The 19,958-nt window shown below is 47.6% G+C and overlaps 1 protein-coding gene across 2 annotated transcripts in view; it reads left to right on the forward strand.

Moving 5' to 3' along the window:
* Positions 1 to 17,106, forward strand: part of DMAP1 (DNA methyltransferase 1 associated protein 1) — a 29,970-nt gene extending 12,864 nt beyond the window's left edge. For both annotated transcript variants that reach the window (XM_041483545.1, XM_041483544.1), the window contains exons 8-10: positions 674 to 745; positions 11,726 to 11,798; positions 13,619 to 17,106. In XM_041483545.1, coding sequence (XP_041339479.1) covers positions 674 to 745; positions 11,726 to 11,798; positions 13,619 to 13,965 — 492 coding nt within the window. In that variant the 3' untranslated portion in view covers positions 13,966 to 17,106. The remainder of the gene's footprint in view (positions 1 to 673; positions 746 to 11,725; positions 11,799 to 13,618) is intronic.
* The last annotated feature ends 2,852 nt before the right edge of the window (positions 17,107 to 19,958 follow it).

The raw sequence follows: 19,958 nt of genomic DNA on the forward strand, positions 1-19,958 counted from the left end.
ATAAGGGGTTGCATTATTTTTTTTTCCATTTCATTGAAATGCAGCTGTATGCTCTACTGTTAGCAGCAGAAACATGGAAGTTTGCTGCATTTTAATGCTGTGCTTAAAGTACGAAGTAAGAAAGAAAACTGTCTAATGAGTGGACAAATGGCAAAACGTGTATGAACAGCAGGCCTCCCTGGGAGGGGGCAGTCCTTGCATCCTCATTAGTGGCCTCAGGTCTGTACAGATCAGAGGTTTCTCAGCTCATTCCTTTGAGAGTTTACAGTCAAAAGGCAAGATTTAGGGAAGTCCTGGGCTGTTTTGATCAGTGAAATGGGTCAAAGTTGGATAAGGATGATACTGTGCAAATATGTATAAATACCATGTAGGGTCAGGGTTTCTGTGTGGGTGGATTTAAGTCTCTGTGCAGAGCAGTGCATTTAAACCAACTGACCAAAAATGTTTGAGCTTTCCAAAGATGCCTTGGAGTATTTTTCTCAATGAAGTGCTTGGGATTTTCCCACTGAATCCCATTGCCTGGGATTTTCCTCTTGCCTCAGCTCTGACATGTGGCTGTGGCAGGTGGTTCTCTGTCATAGGAAACGGTGTTTCCCCTTCAGATAGTCTCTATATGAAATGTTGTGTTTCTTGTGTTTCCTCTATCAACACATCCTGTTTCAATCTCTTTCAGGCTGTTCCTGAGACTGCTGGCATCAAGTTTCCTGACTTCAAATCTGCAGGTGTCACGCTGCGGAGCCAGAGGGTAGGCTCTTGTCCTGTTCCCATGGGACCTCTGTTAATGTCTTTCACTTTGCCTGGCTCTCTCCTCATCCTTTTATAGCTAAAGAAAGTCGAGTTCTTTCCTCTAAAATAAGAAAGGAATTCCATAAATGTAGAGACTCAGAAGCCTGGAATGCTGGCTCTGTGGAAGCCAACTCATTGCCTTGCAGAGGCACCTGAACTTGCTGGTGTTTGTCACTAGTGTGCCTGCTCTGCTGTTAGACACCTGTAACAGAACCAAATGGAGCTCTCTAGTCCAAACAGAGCTCACTGCCAGATCTAATGGGCCCCTTGGAGCATGTGTGTTACTAGCTGAGAGGTTCTTTTGGAGTGGTTTGGGCTGGAAAGGACCTTAAAAATCATCTAGTTAAGATGATTAAGAACTGGATGTTCAGGTTTGTGTCTTGAAAAAAAAAAAACAGAAACACATAAACACATAGAATTTTTAGCTTTTCTGTTTACATTATCTTAGAAGATATTTTTTGGAAAAACCCCCATGTTCAGTCTGTTGCAGAGATACTCCTGAGTAAAGAACTTTCTTGCTGTTTTTGTATTGCTAATATCAGCAAGACTTGACACCTGCCTCTTCGCCACAGGTTTTGGGATATCAAGTACCTTAAACCTTGTTGGTAGGTTTTGTGGAGAAGTTTTGATGTCAAAATCCTGTGTGCCCATACAAGTACTTTTTGCTTTTTTCCTAGCCCAAAAAAAAAAAAAAATTGAATTATAGCAAAGTTGGATAAGTACATTCCTTGCCAGGCATCCTCACTTGGCACAGTACATTTAAAAGACTGTTTTTATGGAATGTTCTTTTGATATCAGCCTGGTTTCAGATCTTGCTGTTAATAGAAATGCGTTTGGGATACTGCTGCTTTAATATACTGGTGCATGTGTGTGTTAGAGGTGGGATGCCTCAGCAGGGTCACTGCTGAGAGGCCCCTTCATTGTACCAGTGCCACCCTCTGCAGGATACGTGTTTGAGTGAGGGGCTACAGCCTTGAGGAAATCGCAGTGCAGTGACAAGCAAGATTGCAGTGCAGGTGTTGAGATTTATTGAGACGTGGCAGATGTGTTCTCCAGCACTAAGATAAATAGAGTAATTTATGGAGATTGATTTGGATTTTGAAAACTAATAAGTAATGGTTGATCTTTTCTATTTTTTTACACCCTCTGGAAGAGAAGCTGAGCAATAATGTATCGGTGATGGAACCATCTGGCAAAGCCAGCAGCCTTTTCATGCGCCAAACAGGCAATTCAAATCCCAGCCTTCATGAAAATGGGTGCTACATGCTTTTATCTGTTCCCTTTAATGCTCACAAGATGCAGTGTTAAGCTGAAGCATGGCAGTCTGATTCAGCATCTTTTAGCCTGCAGTATCCAAGCTCCTGGAGTGACCTAGAGCAACTTTCTATGTTCTTCTTGCAATTTTTAAGGAGATAAATGCTGTTCTTAGAATTGCCAGTGGTTTGTGAATTAAAAAGATGGTTCATCACTGATCTAGGTGAGAAAACAACACTTTGCTATTTGGAAATGTGAAACCTACCTCAAAGCCAGAAAAATGAATTAATTTGTGGCTTTTAGCCAGTCACCTGGCTTCCTTATCCAAGCCTTCCCTGTTTTTAAAATGGGAGCTATTAGACTCACTTGCTTCAGAGATGTATGGTGGGGAGAATTAATTACATGAGGTCAGCACAGGCCTTTTGAACTGGCAAGAGGTGCTGAAGTGCCAAGTGTTATGGAGTTGACAGTCCATGCTAATCCAAATTATTTTACTTGTGGGATTTATATGGCAAACCCTCTGATCTCCAGTGATGTGGAATTGATCAGGGTGGAGTCTGACTAGGACTAAGTGAGGAATTGGAATGAAGTTCTAGAAATTCATACTCTGACAACATCCAGCATAAGATGTTTTGCCCTTAGCACATTGAAAAATTATTTCCAAAAGCTTGTGCTGTCCTGCAGTAAGTTCTTTTGCCTCAAGACCTAAAGAGTTCCTCGCCTAAAGGCTTCTGTTGTCCTCCTTTATTTCATACTTTGCTATTGTGCTTTATGCCTTTGTGGTTAGGTAAAGTTGGATTTCGCAGTGAGATCAGGGCTCAACCTCTGTCATGTGTGAAAAATGTACCATATCATCCCCAGGATAATAGCACTTACTCTTTGATTAGAGATTTTTTTTTTCCTGAGGATTTACAATTAGTCTGAAATCTGAGTTAAAATTAATTTATAGCAATGAGTCCTTGAAGAAAAAGTTAGGAATCTGTATTCAACTTAATTTGTTTCCAGTAGTTTTTATGACAATAGCCATGGCTCTTCAAATTCCCCTTGTCATTACAGCTTACACAATCTTATGGACAAGCTGAATTTGAAGACTGGTGTTTTTTTTTCCCCTGTGAGGATTAATGGACACTTACAGCCATTATTCTTCATAACTGAAAGTTTCTCCTTCAGCAGACGCTGAAGAGTAATCTTCTGCAGTGACTTCGACAAGCTGGCTTCTGTCAGACTGGCCTCAGTGTCCCATTGTTCTCCATGGGACTGTGGCCACAGGCAAAGAAGGCCACAGCCCCCGTGCCCTTGCTCTGCATGGGATTTCCCTCTGCCTCCTGACAGCACAGACTGCAAGTTTCTCTAAGGCAGTGAGAAGCTGGGTATTATGAAAAGCTTTCTCTTAATTCAAGGCAGTGTATTGCCTTGGTGCCACTGAGAACAGGAGGCAGTAGCAGATGTTTGGAAAGGGGTGAGCCTTCTGAGAGTTTCTTGAAAAGAATTTTAGACCTTTGCATTTGATCTTAGTAAAACAGTGTTATGAAAATAACATCAGAAGTGTATTACTGTATATGCTAAGCATTACTTCTGGAAAACTTCCTGTTATACCAGCTCTGCTCAGTTGGGAGGTCAGACAGCCAAAGAGCCAGAGGAAAAGAGAGATGTGTAGGAAATTTGAACAGGCAAAGGTGAAGAAAAGACTAAAGGGAAAGCGTGGAGCTATGAGGAAGGAATGCTTTGCTGTGGATGTGCCTGAAGGAAAGGAAGATGGGAGCTGTTGAACTTGAATCTTTTCCAGGATCCAGACAAACAAACAGTAACCACATGTTTGTGATCTGGGCATGATGTTGCTTCAGTAGGGCAGAACTGAGTTTGTTCTGATTTCACCACAGTGCTTCTGTACCATGTATGTTCAGCTTTCTTTTAAATTTAATCTTTGTTGTTGTTGTTGTTGTGTTCAGAGTGCTTGACTTTGGCATACTTAACATCTCTGCAGTGTGTTTTAAGTTCTTCTCTCTCAGCCCTGTCTGTGGATTTTAACTTATGATTTTGGTAATGCAGTTGAATTGTTGCAGCAGTGCTTTTAAGAAAGAAGATGATACATAGAAAAGGGTGGATGTTTGTACCCACTCCTGCATGTTGGTGTGCATGTCTCTGTCCTTGCTCAGTTGTCATAGGTTGGAAGCAAAGGAACTGGAAGATAATTTATTTGAGTGGTGTCTCATCTGGAAACAAAACAAAACCTTGTGATGAGAAGATGTTTGTAGAATTCTCAGTCTGCAGAAAGGACTGAGGGATGCTCCAGCTTAGTCATTCAAAGCTGGCCTCCTCCCCTCAGAAAAGGCTTCCAGCCAGCAGCCTGACTCCATCTGCTTAACTGGGATCTTGTAGACAATTTGCCAGTTGAACAAATTAAGAAAGAAGTAAAGGAAGGAAAATTACAAGTAGAGCTTCAGTACCCATTGATTCAAATATTCACACTCACCAGCTTTTAAATGTTTAGTAGCCTTCTGAGCACTTTTTTAGCACTGATTAATGAATAAGAATTTACTGTGGTTGTGTGGGGAAGCATGTGTGTGCGTTCTTCCTTTTTTCTTCCTTGGAGTGAGAACTAAGTGCTTCCTGCAAGTCCACGGTGAATGATATTTCTAGAGGAAGATGGGGTTGTATGTATGTGTTTAGACATGTTTATTCTCTATATTTGATCTAATAATTACAAGGCCAAGCATGCTGGCTGTTTACCCTGCACTGGAGGCTGCTGGCTCTGTTCCTTCCCTGTCATTAATGCAAACCCAGACTTCATTGGCAGTGAACATGTGACACATCTGTCTGTCCTCCTGTGATCAATACCATCCCTTCAGAGGTTCAGCTTTTGAAAGCAGTTCCATAAAATACCAGTTATTCTTATTTGGATTTGATAAATTTAATTACTTGAAGCAATTAATTATTTATTTGCTTTGTATTGATTGCACTCCAAGGCGTTCTGACATCAATCTCATGGAGATCAGCACACCCTTATTAGGTGGGGAAAGTTTATGTTTCCCGGTCTGAACATCCCATGGATTAGTTAGCTGAGATGTGCTTGTTGCTTCTGCTAGCAATTTTTCATTAGTGAAGTTGTATGTTTTGCACTCTTCAAGAGAGTGGCTGGGAGTAATTTCCACAGGGAGTCTGACAGGTGTAGAAGGGAAGTAGTTCTCTCATTTCTGTGAATAAAACTTATGAAGAAATGATGCAGGCTGGATCGAATTCATGTTGTGGCATTGCCATCTATTTGTTGTACTATATGCCCTTTAATTAGGGCCAAGAGAGTGCTGGTGCATTTCCTAATCAAACTCCTGTCTGTAGAGAATGAAATAAGATGAAAATATTGGTGTATTTATTTTTAGAGAGAACTGCAAAGGATACAAAATCTTGAATGAACTAGAGAAGGTGAATCCAACACATCTTTTCCTCCGTTCTTGTTTTTAGCTAAACCAAAAGGCAGTTAATGTCAAATTGCAGAAGGAAAATCCGTGCATCACCTTTTTTTTTGTGGAGGTCATTGATGTGGGAGAGCATCTGGAACAAAGCCTTTGTAGGTTCTCGGGTATAAGGAGAGCACTCTGGGTACAGGAGTGGGATCTGTAAAATAAATTGCACTTCTGGAAAGGACACTCCATGTTGCTGCTTCTGTTGAATCATCCAGTGCCAAACAGTGTCCATGCAGTATGAGGCCTCAGGGACCTTTGTCATTCCTGGGTTTGAGAAGCTTTTAGTACCTTTGTGTGCCCGTAGTGACACAGTCTGGGGTGTCATTCATCAGCCAGTTTTATTGTGTGTAACATGTGCAGAGCTCCATATATATCACTTTTTTCTTTCATTAGTGTAACCAATATAATGATTGGACTGTAATTAGTCACTGTGGTTGTTTGTATTTGTGTAAGCGGAGATTCAGTTAAATTATTTAAGAGAAAAGCAACATCAATTCAAGACTAGATGCATGTGTTGCTACACTTTGCTGTGTCTGATCTGTAAGTTTATGTAACGTTCTTGTGCTATGGTAAAGTGTCCTTGGAATTCCCCCTTCTCTGGCCAGTCTTAGGGTCCTCCCTGCAATCACAGTGCACACTGCTGTGCTCTTGATTTGTTTCTGTCAGACGCAGCTTAGAGGCTGCAGCCACTTCCATTTTCTGAGGGTCTCAGCTTGGTCTTCATGCCTGTAGTGAGAGGCAGGGGTAGGACTATCTGGGAATCTTCAGGTCTGCTTAAAGCAAAATACTGTAGTGTCATTCTGGGAATGTACTTTTGGCATAAAATACCCCCCAGTAAAAATGTCCTGTGCAGTTCTTTCTTCTGCAGCACTTCAGTGAAGCACTTCAGAATTTTAGAAATGTGCAAGTTCATATCCAAAACTGAATTTTTCAGCTGAGGTTTTTCAAATTCCGGAGCTCTAAGACTAAAGTACTTAATATGGCTCTTTCCTTCCTTGAATCTTAAAACTGTACAGGAGTGGAGGCTTTCTGCTCCTGCAGAGTAGAGCCATGCAACTCAGCAATGTTTGACCTTCAGGCAGAAAATGCAAAAAACATTATTCATCTGAAACTTTAGCACACCTTCCTGGAAATCCACTAAACCATTCAGTACTCTAAAGATATCCATGAAGAAAGTGCCTAATGAGAAAGTTTTCTTGCTGCTGAAATCCATAAGGAAGGTGGTTTTCAATGTCAGTGAGCTGTATTATAATGCTGAACAATACTGGTGCTGGTGCATAAAACCACAGGTACAGCTGTACAGGCATAGGTCAGATGTGTGGAGATTTTAGGGTTAATGTTGTTAGGACAGATTGGGGAAGGCTGATTTTAAGAAAAAACTTAGCTTGAAATTGAATTATAATGAAGTGCAGCATCAGGGAGGGTACCTGTGAAATATTTAAATAACCACTAATTAATTTTAAAAACCTTGTATTTTGGTGGTAGACCAAACAAAAGGTTTCAGCACAAAAAAGACTTTTTGAGGAGGAGTGGGAAGTTGGGAGCATCAGAAAAGGAGCATTTATGAAGAAAGTGATGGATTGAGAGCAGGACATTTAAGATGACCACACAAATACAATCACTCAAGTGCCCTGACTGAATCTGTAGATCCTGCAGACCTCTTCCATTCCTACTGCAGATCCCCATGACAGCCTCTACCTGCGGGGTGGTGATGCTCTGAGACACAACAGGACTGTGTTGCAAGCTCTGCTATTATTTAGACTTCATTACTCTACTAAAATAGATTCAAATACATTTACAACTATGCTTAAAAGTATTAGCATAAATCATGAAAACTGAATGGCACACAAAAATAAATGAACCAAATCTGTTTGGGGAGGCTATATCTTCGGTTATTTCTTATCCTGTTTGTTAATTTAATGAATTTTGCCAATTAGCAATTAATTTGCAGTAGGTCTCCTAGTCATTAGTGTGAATTAGCAAGGTTTTGCTGGCAGAATGCCTCGAACATTAAATAAAAACCCTGTATCATCCAAAACCTCAAGGGTACTCCATGGTGAGATCCTGTACAGAAATTGAACTGCAGAGTCCACCCCAGTCCCAGCCCTTGCTGTGAAGGTGTGGTGGGTGCTCTGGTCTGATCTTTTTAAACTGCTTGACCCAGCTCTGGAGCAATGTCCTCCTCCTTCAGGGGAGAGCAGGGCAGGTCAGTGCCCTGTATTCCATGTCTCCCAGACCAAGTGCATTCCAGCAGAGGCTGTGTATCCCAGGCTTCTCTCTGCACAGGCAGGCTGTGGTACTGTGGCTTTGTGGTGTCGACTCACAGTTTTCTGTAGCTCTTTATTTTTCTCTTGGTACACACAGTTCATGTGTTTAATGCAGGTTGTTTATAGCAAGGACAAAGGATTACAGTCCTTAAATCAAAAGTGATGTTGGTGTAATTATAAGCACAGGCTGGTGTTGCAAAGAGGGCTGTAGGGAGAGGCTGTCAAAGGAGAAGAGCATCCAAAATATAGTAACCTCAAAAATCCCAGCTAATCAGTTTTCTGACGGGAGCAATCTGTTTCCCAGGTATTATTATTATATGGGGACTTTAAAGATAATAAATAACAATAATAGTCTACTATGAGGAAGGAAAGAAAAGGGCAAATGCCATTCACCTCAGAAGCTGTGGTTGCTCACTGGAGTTCTCTGAGGAACATAATTTTCCTCAGCCCCTGTGGAGGCCGCCATCCATGACAACACCAAGAACATCCCAGGAGCTGTGGTGTCAGCAGTAAGGTTGCCTGAAGGGGTGTTTTCATTAATGCAGAGATATGGCCCACAGAAACCACAGTGGTTTCTGTGCAGACATCATGAGCCAGAGAGTGCAGTGCAGACGTCATGCGCCAGAGAGCTCTTCTCTGGGCTGCTGGCTGGGACTTGTGGCCGCTGCAGATTGCTTTATTCTTTGGGAATGAGGGGCAAGTGAGCACCACTTCCAGCACTGTGCTGCTTCTCTGGATATCTGCTTGAAAGACCAGAACAAAGAAGAGCTTCCTGAAGTAAGCTTGGTCTTATCAGAGCTGTACAGAGCATAAAGACTTCTCTCTTGCAACAAGGCAGCCCAGCTAACGGACCTTGGCTAACAGATTATCAGCAGCGTTTGAGTAATAGACTGCTCATTTAGTTTTAATACATTTTGCATAGAGAGCAATCAGCCTTCATCAGTCTTAGAGATGAATTGGCTTAGCCAGCTAAATTCTAAAGATATTAGTCCGACAGCAGCCACATAAATCATAACATTTTCTTAATGATGGTAAAATTAAAATATACTCTTGCTTTGAGAAACCAATGAAGCCTTCCTGTTTGCAGGCCAGATCCTCCTGCCTGAATTAAAAGGAAGCTTAATTGATGTGGTTTTAAACTAAACTCACAGTCCCACTCTTCCTCAGCATCTTAAGTGTTCCTTTCTTTGAAATTAAATTAATTTGTCCTGCCTCTCCTTGCTCCATCCTCTAATCTTCAAAAGTGTCAGTGAAGACCAGACTCCTGTGGGACGTGATCCAGGTGTGCACAACATCACAGTTGAAGGCTTTGCCAGGTTGTTTGAGTTGCCAGTCGTTGCTTGAGCTAGTGGAGGCCTCCCAGGAGGAAAGCTTGTGCTCTTCCACTAACCAACAAACCAAGACCTCCTGTCTGTCTACCTTGCCTAGCCAAGGGTGACCTTTTCTTGTCCTTTGTTCCTGAAGCTTGCTTGGTGCCCAGCATGCTTTTGCCAGAAGGGAATCCTGCCTTTAGGTGAAAAGGCTGCAATGTCTGGTGTTGAGGCAGGAGTGAGGACACTCTCAGGGCTGTGATAGTCACACAAGCATTGTGGTCCACAAGCTCTTCAGTGGGGAGATGCTGGGCTCATTGTGTCCCCCAAATTAAGGGCAGTACCTTCTGACTAGGTCAGCCCATACATCCCCAAGCTGAGGCAGAGCTGGATATGTCACCCATTTAAATGTTCTGTATGGTTCCTCATGGCGCAGAACAATTCTTTGGGGTGAATCCTCTTGCTTTCAGGGATATCTTCCTGATGTTCTAGACTGACTACTCAGTCTTCTGCTAAGCTGTGCAAAGTGACCTTTCCTTCCTTGGCATCCTGCTGCTACCTGCAGCGTGGCACCCATGGAATAAACAGAACATCTCCTGTCCCAGTGCTCTGGGCTGCCTTATCTTAGGGCTCTACCCTCTCCTTTTCAGCAGAGCCTGTGTAGGTAGTCTGTGCAGCAGAGCTCCTCAGAAGACCTCTTTTAGTGAGGTTCTGCTCAAGTTGAGACTCTGGGCTGAAGACTTGACTGAATTCCAAATACGTGATAACTTTGACAGCCTTTCTTCTGCTAAAACAGTCATTTTGTGGTGAATCACAAAGAATCAGTTTCTTTACAAGTAGGGAAGAAGTACGGAATTGACTGCTGTGCAGAAACCCCAGCTCTAAGCCAAAGACCTTTGGGGTAAAAAAAAAAGGCAGGGGCATCCTATAGTCCTTACCTGTGCTAACTCTTTGCATGAAGGTGTGTGTTTGTTTTATCTCTAGTGCTCCTGTTGGATTCTCTAGGTCAGGCTAGTTTCTTAGAAATCCTCCCCTAATAGTCCTATTGGTCCTTTGCTGGAGTCTTTTTTGTGGTGCTAATATCTGTCAAAAAGGACCTGGTGATTCTCAGCAAATACTGTGAAAGGCCCATTCCCCTGGGGTGCTCTGTGGCATCCATACTCTGGTTTCCTGGCTGAACTGATGTTATGGAGAAGGCAGGATCCTTCTGGTCCTGCACAGGTCCTACATTGGTGTTGTGGAGCAGCTGATGGGACACAGCCATAGCTGAGTTAAGGTTAGAGCTCTCACCATTTGGGGATGTGTGTGTGCATGCAGTGCTCCTGCATTCAGAGGAATTAGGAAGTTCCAGATGGAGCCTCTTGGCATTTTTTTTTGTTGGTGCAGTGAACACTGGAAGAGATGGCTCTAATCTGGGAGGCTGATGTTGGATTGCCTGCTTTGGGCAACTTCTGCCTGTGGCCTATGGGAAGTAAGGTGACCACAGGCCCTCCCAGGGAGCTCTCCTCAGAGGCCAGTTTTAAGGTGGAGTGAATAATGTTCCTTCCTTCAGGTCATTCCCAGCCACGTTGCAGACTCATGGTTGGTGGGCTCGTGGCTGAGGTTTGGGCCCCTGGTCAGTAAGTGGTGTGTGCAGGATGGCTGCAGGAGGCTCTTGCCTCCTGGCTGCCCAATGGCCTGCTGGGCAGCTTGGGTTGGTGACTGGGATCCTCAGGTTGAGGTGTGAGGTCACCTTTCCAAGGCTGGATATGGAAGGGCAGCCTGTGCCCATGCAGAAGAGTGTTGGACAATGCAGCACGAGAACCATTTCTTTCCTGGTGTCTTCTAGCATAGCCGAGTGCTTTCATTTCTTCTTGAATATGTCCGCAGGGCTTGGAAACCTGTTCTCCCTGCCATATTGTGCCAGCTGCATTTGTGCTGCTGGTAATCTAATAAATGCTTGGTCTGAGCAGCTAGCACTCCTGCTAGAGCCCAAATGAATGCAGAGGAAGGACCCTGCTAAGTGTGTGCATTCTTCCTCTCCTGGCCAGCTCCAATTCCCTTTCATAGCTCACATCTGATGCTTCCTCTCTCACCTAGCCCCTTAGCTCCGATGTAAATGTGTGTGCACACTTCCGCCAGTCAAGTAACTGTGCTCTCTCTGTCTCTCCCCTTTGTTACAAAGCCTGCTCTGTAAATGAATCCCACAGGTCTGGGGCTCAGCAGGTAAAAGGAGAAGTGAGTCTGTTAGCGCATGAGTCTAATCAGGCCGGCTAAAGCGAATAAAGTAGGGCAGCATTGCACATTAGCCGCTGTGTAAATGAGCCCTTTGATGGGCTGGGCACCGCAGGAGAGGGTTTGAAGCCTAGAAGAACTTTTGTTGTTAATTCAGTGACACATGGAAACTGTAAAACAGCGTGTCTTGCACACACACGAGAGAGAAAATAAAAGCCCTCACGACCGGGCTTTTCAATACCTGCCCTCAGACCTAGTCTGAAAACTTTCAGCCCCTGTCTCCCTCTCTTACCACTTGATTTTCCTTTCTCTCCCTTTCTTTTTTTTGTTCCCCCTGCACTATAAAAAGAAAAGCTCTCTTGCCTTTTGAACTAGACGGCTGTGAGTGAGGGCTATCTCTGAGCTGTGTGGCTCTGTTACCTTTGTGTTCCAGATGAAACTGCCAAGCTCGGTGGGACAGAAGAAGATTAAAGCCCTGGAGCAGATGCTGATGGAACTCGGAGTAGGTGAGTAAAGGGGGCACGCGAGAGAGAAAGAGACACACAGAGCTAGCCTTTGTTCTCGAGATGGGCTATTTTTTCCCCTAGTAATACAGCCAGTTTCTTGAATAACAGTATGTGAATGGTTTTTAAAATATTTTATGTGTTTAAAAAAAAAAAGAGAGGGTAAAAGCCAGAACAAGATGCACAGGGATTTTTTTTTTTCCTCCCAGTAGAAAAATCTTTTAAAAGAGCCTTTGTTTCTCTCTTGTTTGGGCCTTTTTAACCATCAAGAGAGGCAGCACAGTATTAGGAAGGCAAATCTCAGCCTTGCCGGGAGAGGTACTTCTAAGTGTGTTAGTGACCACGGCACACGCATTGTTCAGGGCTGCCCTGTCTTGCTTTTAAGCTTCATTTCCTCTTAATTTACTGCTCACGGTGGCAAGTCCAAAATGCATCTGGGACTGTTCATCCCCCCCTTTATAGGTTGCATGCTGTGTGAAAATCTGGAGCATCTCTGCTGAAAGGCGAGTAAACACACATCCCTCACTCTTGAACTCGAGTGTCTTAGCAGCTGAAAGAAGGGTTCACTTCACATGTACAATACCTGCTCGTGGCTAGAGGGGGAGAAGTGCAGCCTGTGGCCAGCAGCTGCTCTCCATGCAGTGGGGACAGTTTGCAGGTATTACAGGTCCCAGCATGCAGTGTCTCTTGATTAGACACCTGATGATCCCTTCCCCCCACACTGTGGCTGGAGAGACATTTAAAGGTAGGAAAAGAGAAAAATAAAAAGAAAAATAGAAGCCTTATTAATGATTTACAAGAGATCACTGAGCCTGTTCCCAGCACTGACTTCTGTTAATTCTTGTTACTTTTTTGGGCCAACTGGTTTATGGCTCGATGTGTTGTCTGTGCCATTCTGAAGGCCTCCTGTGGCTGGTGAAAGTGGCTCAGCCAGGATGGTTTCCTCTTTCTGCTGTAGAACTAAAGGAGTTGCTGTTTGTGCTTGCTAGGGAAGCCTGAGGGAAGCATGTGAGTGCTTCTTGGAGCTCACTTTCCTTGAGGGTAAGGAGGGGTTCCTGACTCCCCACTCCTGCCTCACAGAACTCAAATATCTTGAGGGTCTCTTGGGCCTTCGGCCCTGCTGTACCTTAGAGTGCAGAACCACACCTGGGCTTTGTGGGGGTGGAACACAGTGCCAGCAGGAAGGGGTTCATGTGGGCAGCCCTGCAGACAGGGGCCACTGCTGTGTATTGGGGCAAACATGCAGAGCTTCATCCTTTCCTTCTGCAGAACTTGCAGCTCTTCCTGGCTCTGTGTGTGTGCATGGTGGGGTGCAGCAGAATGCAAGGTGTGGGGAGGTGATCTGACAGTTGCTGCTACAAACAGGTCTGTAACACAGCAGCAGAGCAGTTCTCTGCCTTGGACCTGCCCTGCGAGGAGCAATAAGAGAACTCAGCCTGTCCACCTGTTGTTGGTGAAGGTGTAGGGAGCAGCAGGAGCTCTTCTGCCCTTTGCAGCAGTGTGGATCCAATCCCTCTGCAAGACACAGCTCCCTTCATGTGACCTGGTGGGTGGCAAGGTTCAACCATCTGGTCTTCCATCATCCTTCACTTGCTGAGTCCTGGACTTTGCAGGTTCACCCTTAATCCTTGGTCAGAACCAAAGGACAGCCTGAGAAATAGGAGTTGTAGCCCTTAGGGATACCAATTGCTACTGATCCATGTTATTGGAGCGAGGCTCCTGGCATGTCTTTGTGGGAATGAAAGAGCAGCCGAGACCTTTATAGGGATTTTTCATTGTAGGTTGTAGGTCTGGGTGTTTAACGGGGGTGTTTTTCTCCCTAGATCTTAACCCTATGCCCACAGAGGAGATTGTACAGATGTTCAACGAGCTGCGGAGCGACCTGGTGCTGCTGTACGAGCTGAAACAAGCCTTTGCCAACTGCGAGTACGAGCTGCAGATGTTACGGCACCGCTACGAGGCCCTGGCCAAAGCTGGGAGCATCGGCCCCCTCAGCGTGGAAGGTGCCCATCCAGATGGCCAGACAGGGCTCGGCATCGAGGAGGGCAAGGGAGATACCAAGGACCAGATCATTGATGTAGTAGGAGCACCACTGACCCCCAACTCGGTGAGAAGGAAGGTCGGGGGGGCAGAACAGGGCGCACTCAGGTCTCCGACGCAGATGCCCTGACAAGCGCTGGGGGTGCTGCCCTGCTCTCCTTCCAGGCATGCGCGTCCAAGGGAGCAGAACACGCCTGTTCCCCCCCAAGTCCCAGTGCTCTCTCTGGGCTTGTCTCCTGTGCTGGACAGTGTTCTTGGTGCTACAGGTGGGGTCAGCAGGGCTTTCTACATCCTGCATGCAGGCAGATGGCTTGGTGTGGGTGCCACTGTGGACCAAAGCGGTGAGGCTTTGGGTGATGAGAGCTTGTTCTAAGGCAGCAACAGTACAGCTGCAAACCTGAGGTGTTTTCCCTCTAGACACAGCCTTGTAAGGGTTGCTCAGCAGAGGGAAGCAGGTGGGGAAAGCAGTCTTCAGGTGATGAGACATGACCTGCCCAAGACTCTGGAGTCAAGCAGTAGCCCTGCCTGGAGCAGGAGGCCTGGGAAGGACAGAGGTGTTTGAAGAGCAAAGGAGGGTTTTTGTACCCTACTTCCAGTGCCAAGAAAGAAAAGCCTGGCCTAGGGCTTCTTCCAGTGCAAGCCCTGTGGCATTGTCCTGTGCATGTACCTCTGCAGGATGTGAATCACCGGCCTCTCCTCCCTGCCTCCAGGAGGGCAGGTTGCCCAGCCCCTCACCACTGCCTCAGGGCCAAGGGTAAGCCTGGGAATCAGCTGAGGCTGCTTTCCCCTCTGTGCAGTCCCCTGGCACAGCTGAGCTGAACTGCCTGATGAAAGCTGCCCATCTCCACACCGTGGCATCCGCGACGCCTCCGACGCACTGCCCCTGGTAGCGGCACAGACCTTTACTTTCTAAAATGTATAATGTATTGCAGGATATTGAGAACACCTTATCTGTCAACGGCAGAGGCGACACATTAACCTGGACTTGAGTAATGTCCTATTTGATTGTGACAATGTTGAGTCGTAAGGAAGAGTTCCACTGAGACAGGTTCATGTTTGTAAAGGAGTCTTTTGAATTATTATTTTTTTTCCCTACTGCATTCAATCTGGAATCTCACCCCTCCCTCCCTGCGGTCTGGAGTGTCCTGGTTTGCAAACTTTTTGGGCTGATTTACAGTACAGTTGGTCTCCCTTGAGAACTGGCTTGTTGGGAAGGTGGGAGAGATGGTGGTGGTGGCCATACCTGTAGGAGGAGGGAGTCCATGTGTGTGTTTCTGACCACATTGTTCCTCGGTGCCACCTCCTGGAATTGGAAACAAAGGCATGGGCCCAGGCAGCACAGAGAGGGTTAAACTGACCTGGTCTCTGACATATTTGAAAGAAATATAATCAAGTTAATTCACTGCAAGGCAAATTCAGTACCTAAAGGGCCCCCATGTTAAATACAGCACTGACCTTTACCGGCTGATTACACAAAGACGACACAATTAGATTAGTCCAAGACAAAAGGTCAAGCACATTCACACTGTGACCATTTTTTGCTACCTTTTGAGGGGGGGGAAATTACATCCCAGCTGGAGGGGTATTTTGGAGAGGAAGAGAATGGGGCTGCTGTACCATGTTCTGCCTGGTTCAGATATGTTTGGAAAGTCAGGCAGGGCCTGGCAGTGTGCTTGCCCTGAACCTTTCTACATTTGTTGGGCCACGTGGTGGTGGGAGAGAGAGATCAACACCCTGCAGCCCACAGCCAGCTTTTCCCAAGATAGGCTGGGTAGAGGTCATGTCCTGGTGATCCTCCCTGCCCTGCCCAGAGCTGGAAGATGCAGCTCCAGTGCCTCTTGTCCAGCATCATGGCTGAAATTTGCCTCCGGAAGATTGTTGGGCTTGGTCAGCACAGAGAAGGGGGATGGCTGGTGGGTGCATGCATGTGTCCCCACCCTGCACAGCAATGGCCCCAAGGTGTCCCAGGCCGTGGTGGGGACAGCAGGGCTAGGTGACGGTGCTGAGGAAAGCAGCCTGTGGAAGCACAGCGGTGCTTTTTGATGGCCATTCCTTCCCTCGCCTCCTGCAGCCGTGGGTGCTTGGCCATGACACCTGCCCTTGTCCTGCTGCAGTGGTTTAACCGTGCCACGTCAGCCTTGAGCTCCCGAGTTCAAGCGTGTGCTTTGCCACAGCTGCCAGGGCCTTTGGGGGAATCATTTAATCTCCCTCCTTCAGATTCCTCTGAGTTGGAGAATCCCTTTGTGCTGTCTAGCACTGCCTGTCCATGGCACTCTACATGTTGGATTAAGCATGGATTAGTTCAGCTTCCAAACCAGCTGCTCTCCTGAAGCCAGATTTGTTTCCCTGGAGAGAAGTATCTTGCTCCAGATGTTGGAGGGAGTGAGTGGCAAAGCCAGGAATAGGACTAGGAGTCCTGACTCCTGAGCGCTGCCTGGCATGTCTGGATTCCTTTCCAGGAATTGGAATGAATGGGCAAAGGCACACCAGGGTCTTTTGAGATACTGCTTTTGTCAGCAGCTGTCTGCCACCACCCCGCTTGGCCAGCAGTGGGGATGGGGACATGTCAGCAGGGTGTGTTAGCCAGGCTGGGAGAGGCATCTGTCTCAGAGCCCGTGGGGCAGTGGGAAGCCTGGTGCTGTCCTGCCCTGCTGTGTCCACCACTTTTCTCCTACCCTGGTACCTGTCCACACTCTCCCAGGGACTGCAGTGCCCATTGCTGACCATTAAAGCTGAGCTGGGATCCCCCCGGTGCTGTTTGAGGCTGACCCCGGTAGGGACTTTACTCGGGGCCTTTGGGAGGTGAAAGGTGAGCCGAACTCGGAACAAATTAGTTCCAAGCAGAAGTTCAGCCAGTTACTCCAGATTGGATCCTTTGATTTCCGCAACTCAGACTCCACTCAGTGATCTGTAATGAGTGACTCTCAGAAATCCTCACATTGCAGCACTTTGTTCCTGAGCTCACAAGTCAGCCCATTAATGGGTAAAGGAAAGGACCTTGAGTCTAAGAAGTCTCGGGTTCAGAGTCAGAATTATTTGACTTTTAAGCTTCCTTTATCTGAACTCCTGCTGACTTCTTGTTTTCTGAGCCTGTTTGAAAGCTAGAAGTTACATTGTTAAGATCAAACATTCTCTCTTTCCAGATGGAGTTACAATATCTGTCTTTTATATATATATATTTTAATATATATAGTGTATATATACCAGGGTGTATATATATTCTTCTCTTTTTTTTAATCGTTCTTTCCATTAAAAGAAACTAGACTTGTAAGCTCTTGTAAATTATAATGTAAAACATTTTTTTTAACCAGACAGTTCCCAATTTTGCCCGAGGCAACTGGAATAGCTGTGCCACGGAAGGCAATAGGAAGGTGATTAATATGAATTTGTGACATATTTGAAAGATGGGTCTTTTGCCATATAAAGATTATCAAACACATGTGCTCTTCCCCATTAATTGTGCAGCCCTCCCAGGAAAGCCACAAAGCCCAACTCCTTTGTTTCCAGGGTGGGTTTTTGTTTTTTTAAATGTACCTTTTGGTCCCCTTGATTACCCTGTATTTGATTTTTATAGGGCATCTGCTCACTCTGCTGTGTGGGTTCTCTGGCCCTTTTATTTCCCCGTTAATCGGATCCCACGAAGGCAGCGGTGCCAGGGCCTCTGACGAAATCCGTGTGTGTGTTGTATTTAACTTTCAGCCGTGCAAATTCCATGCTCTGTTTGCCGTCTGCCCGGCGGGAACTGGGGGCCGCTTCCCGCCAGGGGAGGCGGCGGGGCCTCCCACGACGCTCTGCCGCCGGGAGCACACAGGAGCAGGGATGGGCAGGCCTGGCTCCTTCCGGGTCCCTGCTGCCGCCTGTGGGCCGGGGCAGTGGCTCTGCAGCCCTTGGGAGCAGGGGAGGGCTGCGGGGCTGGGCACAGCAGGCACAGACTGCAGTCCCTGTGCCGCTGCCTGCCGTGCCTTGTGCCGTGGGGACCCGGGGCTCTGGCACCTCGTGTCCCTGCAGCAGCCAGCACACGGGTACCTGGGAGCTGTGCCGTGCCTGGGGCACCCAGCTCTGGGTGCTGACCCTGCCATGGCTGAGGGCAGAGGGTCCGTGTGGCACCTGGCACAGTCTCACTCAGATGCAGTGTCCTGCTCCTTGGGACTTGGTGCATGCTGGCTTGCTTGGTCAGGGCTCCTGGGGCCACCCAGTTCTTGCAGAGCTCAGCCCCTTCCTCCTGACCATCCTAAAGCCCTGTTTATGTCAAGGAGGTAACATCCCCTGTGAGGGTGCCATCCCACCGTCTTGTCACTGCAGGATTAGCTCTGTCCCTCCTGTCATGCAAAGACCTGGCTCTGCCTTCAGCCAGGCAGTGTAGTCCATTTGGCACTGCCTGGAGTGATGCTCAAGCCCTGGGGCTAGCTCTGAGATGGGTGGATGTGTTTGCCATAACCCAAGTGCTCCCACCTGCTGTTCCTGGTTTTTTTTTCTTTCCTGTCTACCTTTTGGAGCAGAGGAAGTTAAGGGAGTTGGCCTCCAGCTCCTTCTCCATCAAGAGGGTGAAGAAGCCGTGAGCACTCTGTGCAGGGTGAGGATGAGGAGGTGTAGGGGCAGTGCTGGCTGTCCTGGAGCCCCTAGGACAGCTGGCTGCTTCCAGCCATGGGACAGGACAGGGGCCTTGCTGGGGCAAACACTGCAGTGCTCCAGAGAAAAGTGGGAGCTATCACCTGCCCAGTGCCATAGCCCTGACCCCATCTGACCTCCAGGCACTTGCAGCAGGTGCTGGAGAGCTGCCCCAGGGATGTGCAAAGCTCTGCCCCAGGCCACCCATGGCTGCTCTGCGGCCACTAGCTCTGGTGCATGGAGCTGTCTCACCCCCGTCCCAGGCAGGCTGGGTGCCACTGACCCTGTTGGCAGCTGCTGGCTGTCCCTGAGCCCATCTGCCTCAGTCACCAGGTGACAGCTGCAGTTGCTGCAGCCCCTGCTGCCTTTGAGGCTACCATGTCCTGAGCCAGGCTGCTCCTGTGCTGCCTACACCAGGCTGGAGCTCCCTCGTGCCCAGCCCTTGTGTAGCTGCTCTCCTCCAGTAACTCTTCTGTGCCCGACACCTGCAAGTGGTGCCCTGCCTGCGTAAGGGGCTGCCCCTGCTGGAAACACTCGTCCCCAGCTCATTGTCAGCAGAGTTCCACCTCTTGCTGCCCCACCCAAGGCTTCTGTCTGGTTCCTGCAATCGTTTTGCAGGGCCTTGGAGGGGCTGAGGCATTGCAGTGGGAGCCTGGGTTTATGTGCTGCCACTGTGGGCACTGGTGGCCCTGGCTGTGTGCCCTGCTCTGGGCTGATGCCCATCTGCCCACCCTGTGTTCCCTACACCTGCTTTCCAAGTGTGACTTGCCATCATCGATCCACCGTGACAATGTCCTCTGAGTCACATTCTCGCCTGCAGGAGTAGAGGGCAAAGGCCAAGTTCTTAGTTTTCATAAAAAACTAATTAGACGACTCCCATCGAAAAAGGGTCAATAAAGCTGATCAGGGGCTGCACAGATGGAACTGGTAAAACCCCTGTGACCTTTGCATGGAGCAAATGGGCTGGACTCCCCTCTGGGAGTTGCCCACTCGGTGCTAGCTGGATACTTGCACCCCTGTCATCCAGTGGCACTCAGGCACAGGGCAGGTCCCTTGGGCACCTGGATGCAGTTCCTGCACCCCACAGCATTACACTCGTGGGGCAGAGCAGGTGCCCCAGGGCCCAGCAGAGCCACGCTGGCTCCATTCTGTAGCCAAGATGCTCCAAATGCAGTGGCAGCTGTGTGGGTACGATGTGCCAGGCTACAGGTTAGGGTGACAGGTGCCAGTGGGATGTAGTGGTGGCTGTCACGCTGCACTGGGCAGAAAACTGCGTGGGGTGCATCCCTGCATAAGGCCCAACTGTGATGGGCTGGTGGGATCCTCAGGGCATTGCTGCCTTGGGGCAGGTGCCCACACAGTGCCCATACTGGAGAGTGGGGCAGTGCTCCCAGCAGCAGGGAACCTTGACCGCCCTTTCACAGCCAAAACCCTTTTATGGGGAGCGTGGCTGTGCCATACCTCAGGGAGCATCCTACTCCCACCTATCCAGGTGGCACTCCCCTCCCTCTGCCC

The sequence above is a fragment of the Pyrgilauda ruficollis genome, unplaced genomic scaffold, assembly GCF_017590135.1.
Source record: "Pyrgilauda ruficollis isolate IOZ18807 unplaced genomic scaffold, ASM1759013v1 scaffold6, whole genome shotgun sequence".
Lineage (NCBI taxonomy): Eukaryota > Metazoa > Chordata > Aves > Passeriformes > Passeridae > Pyrgilauda > Pyrgilauda ruficollis.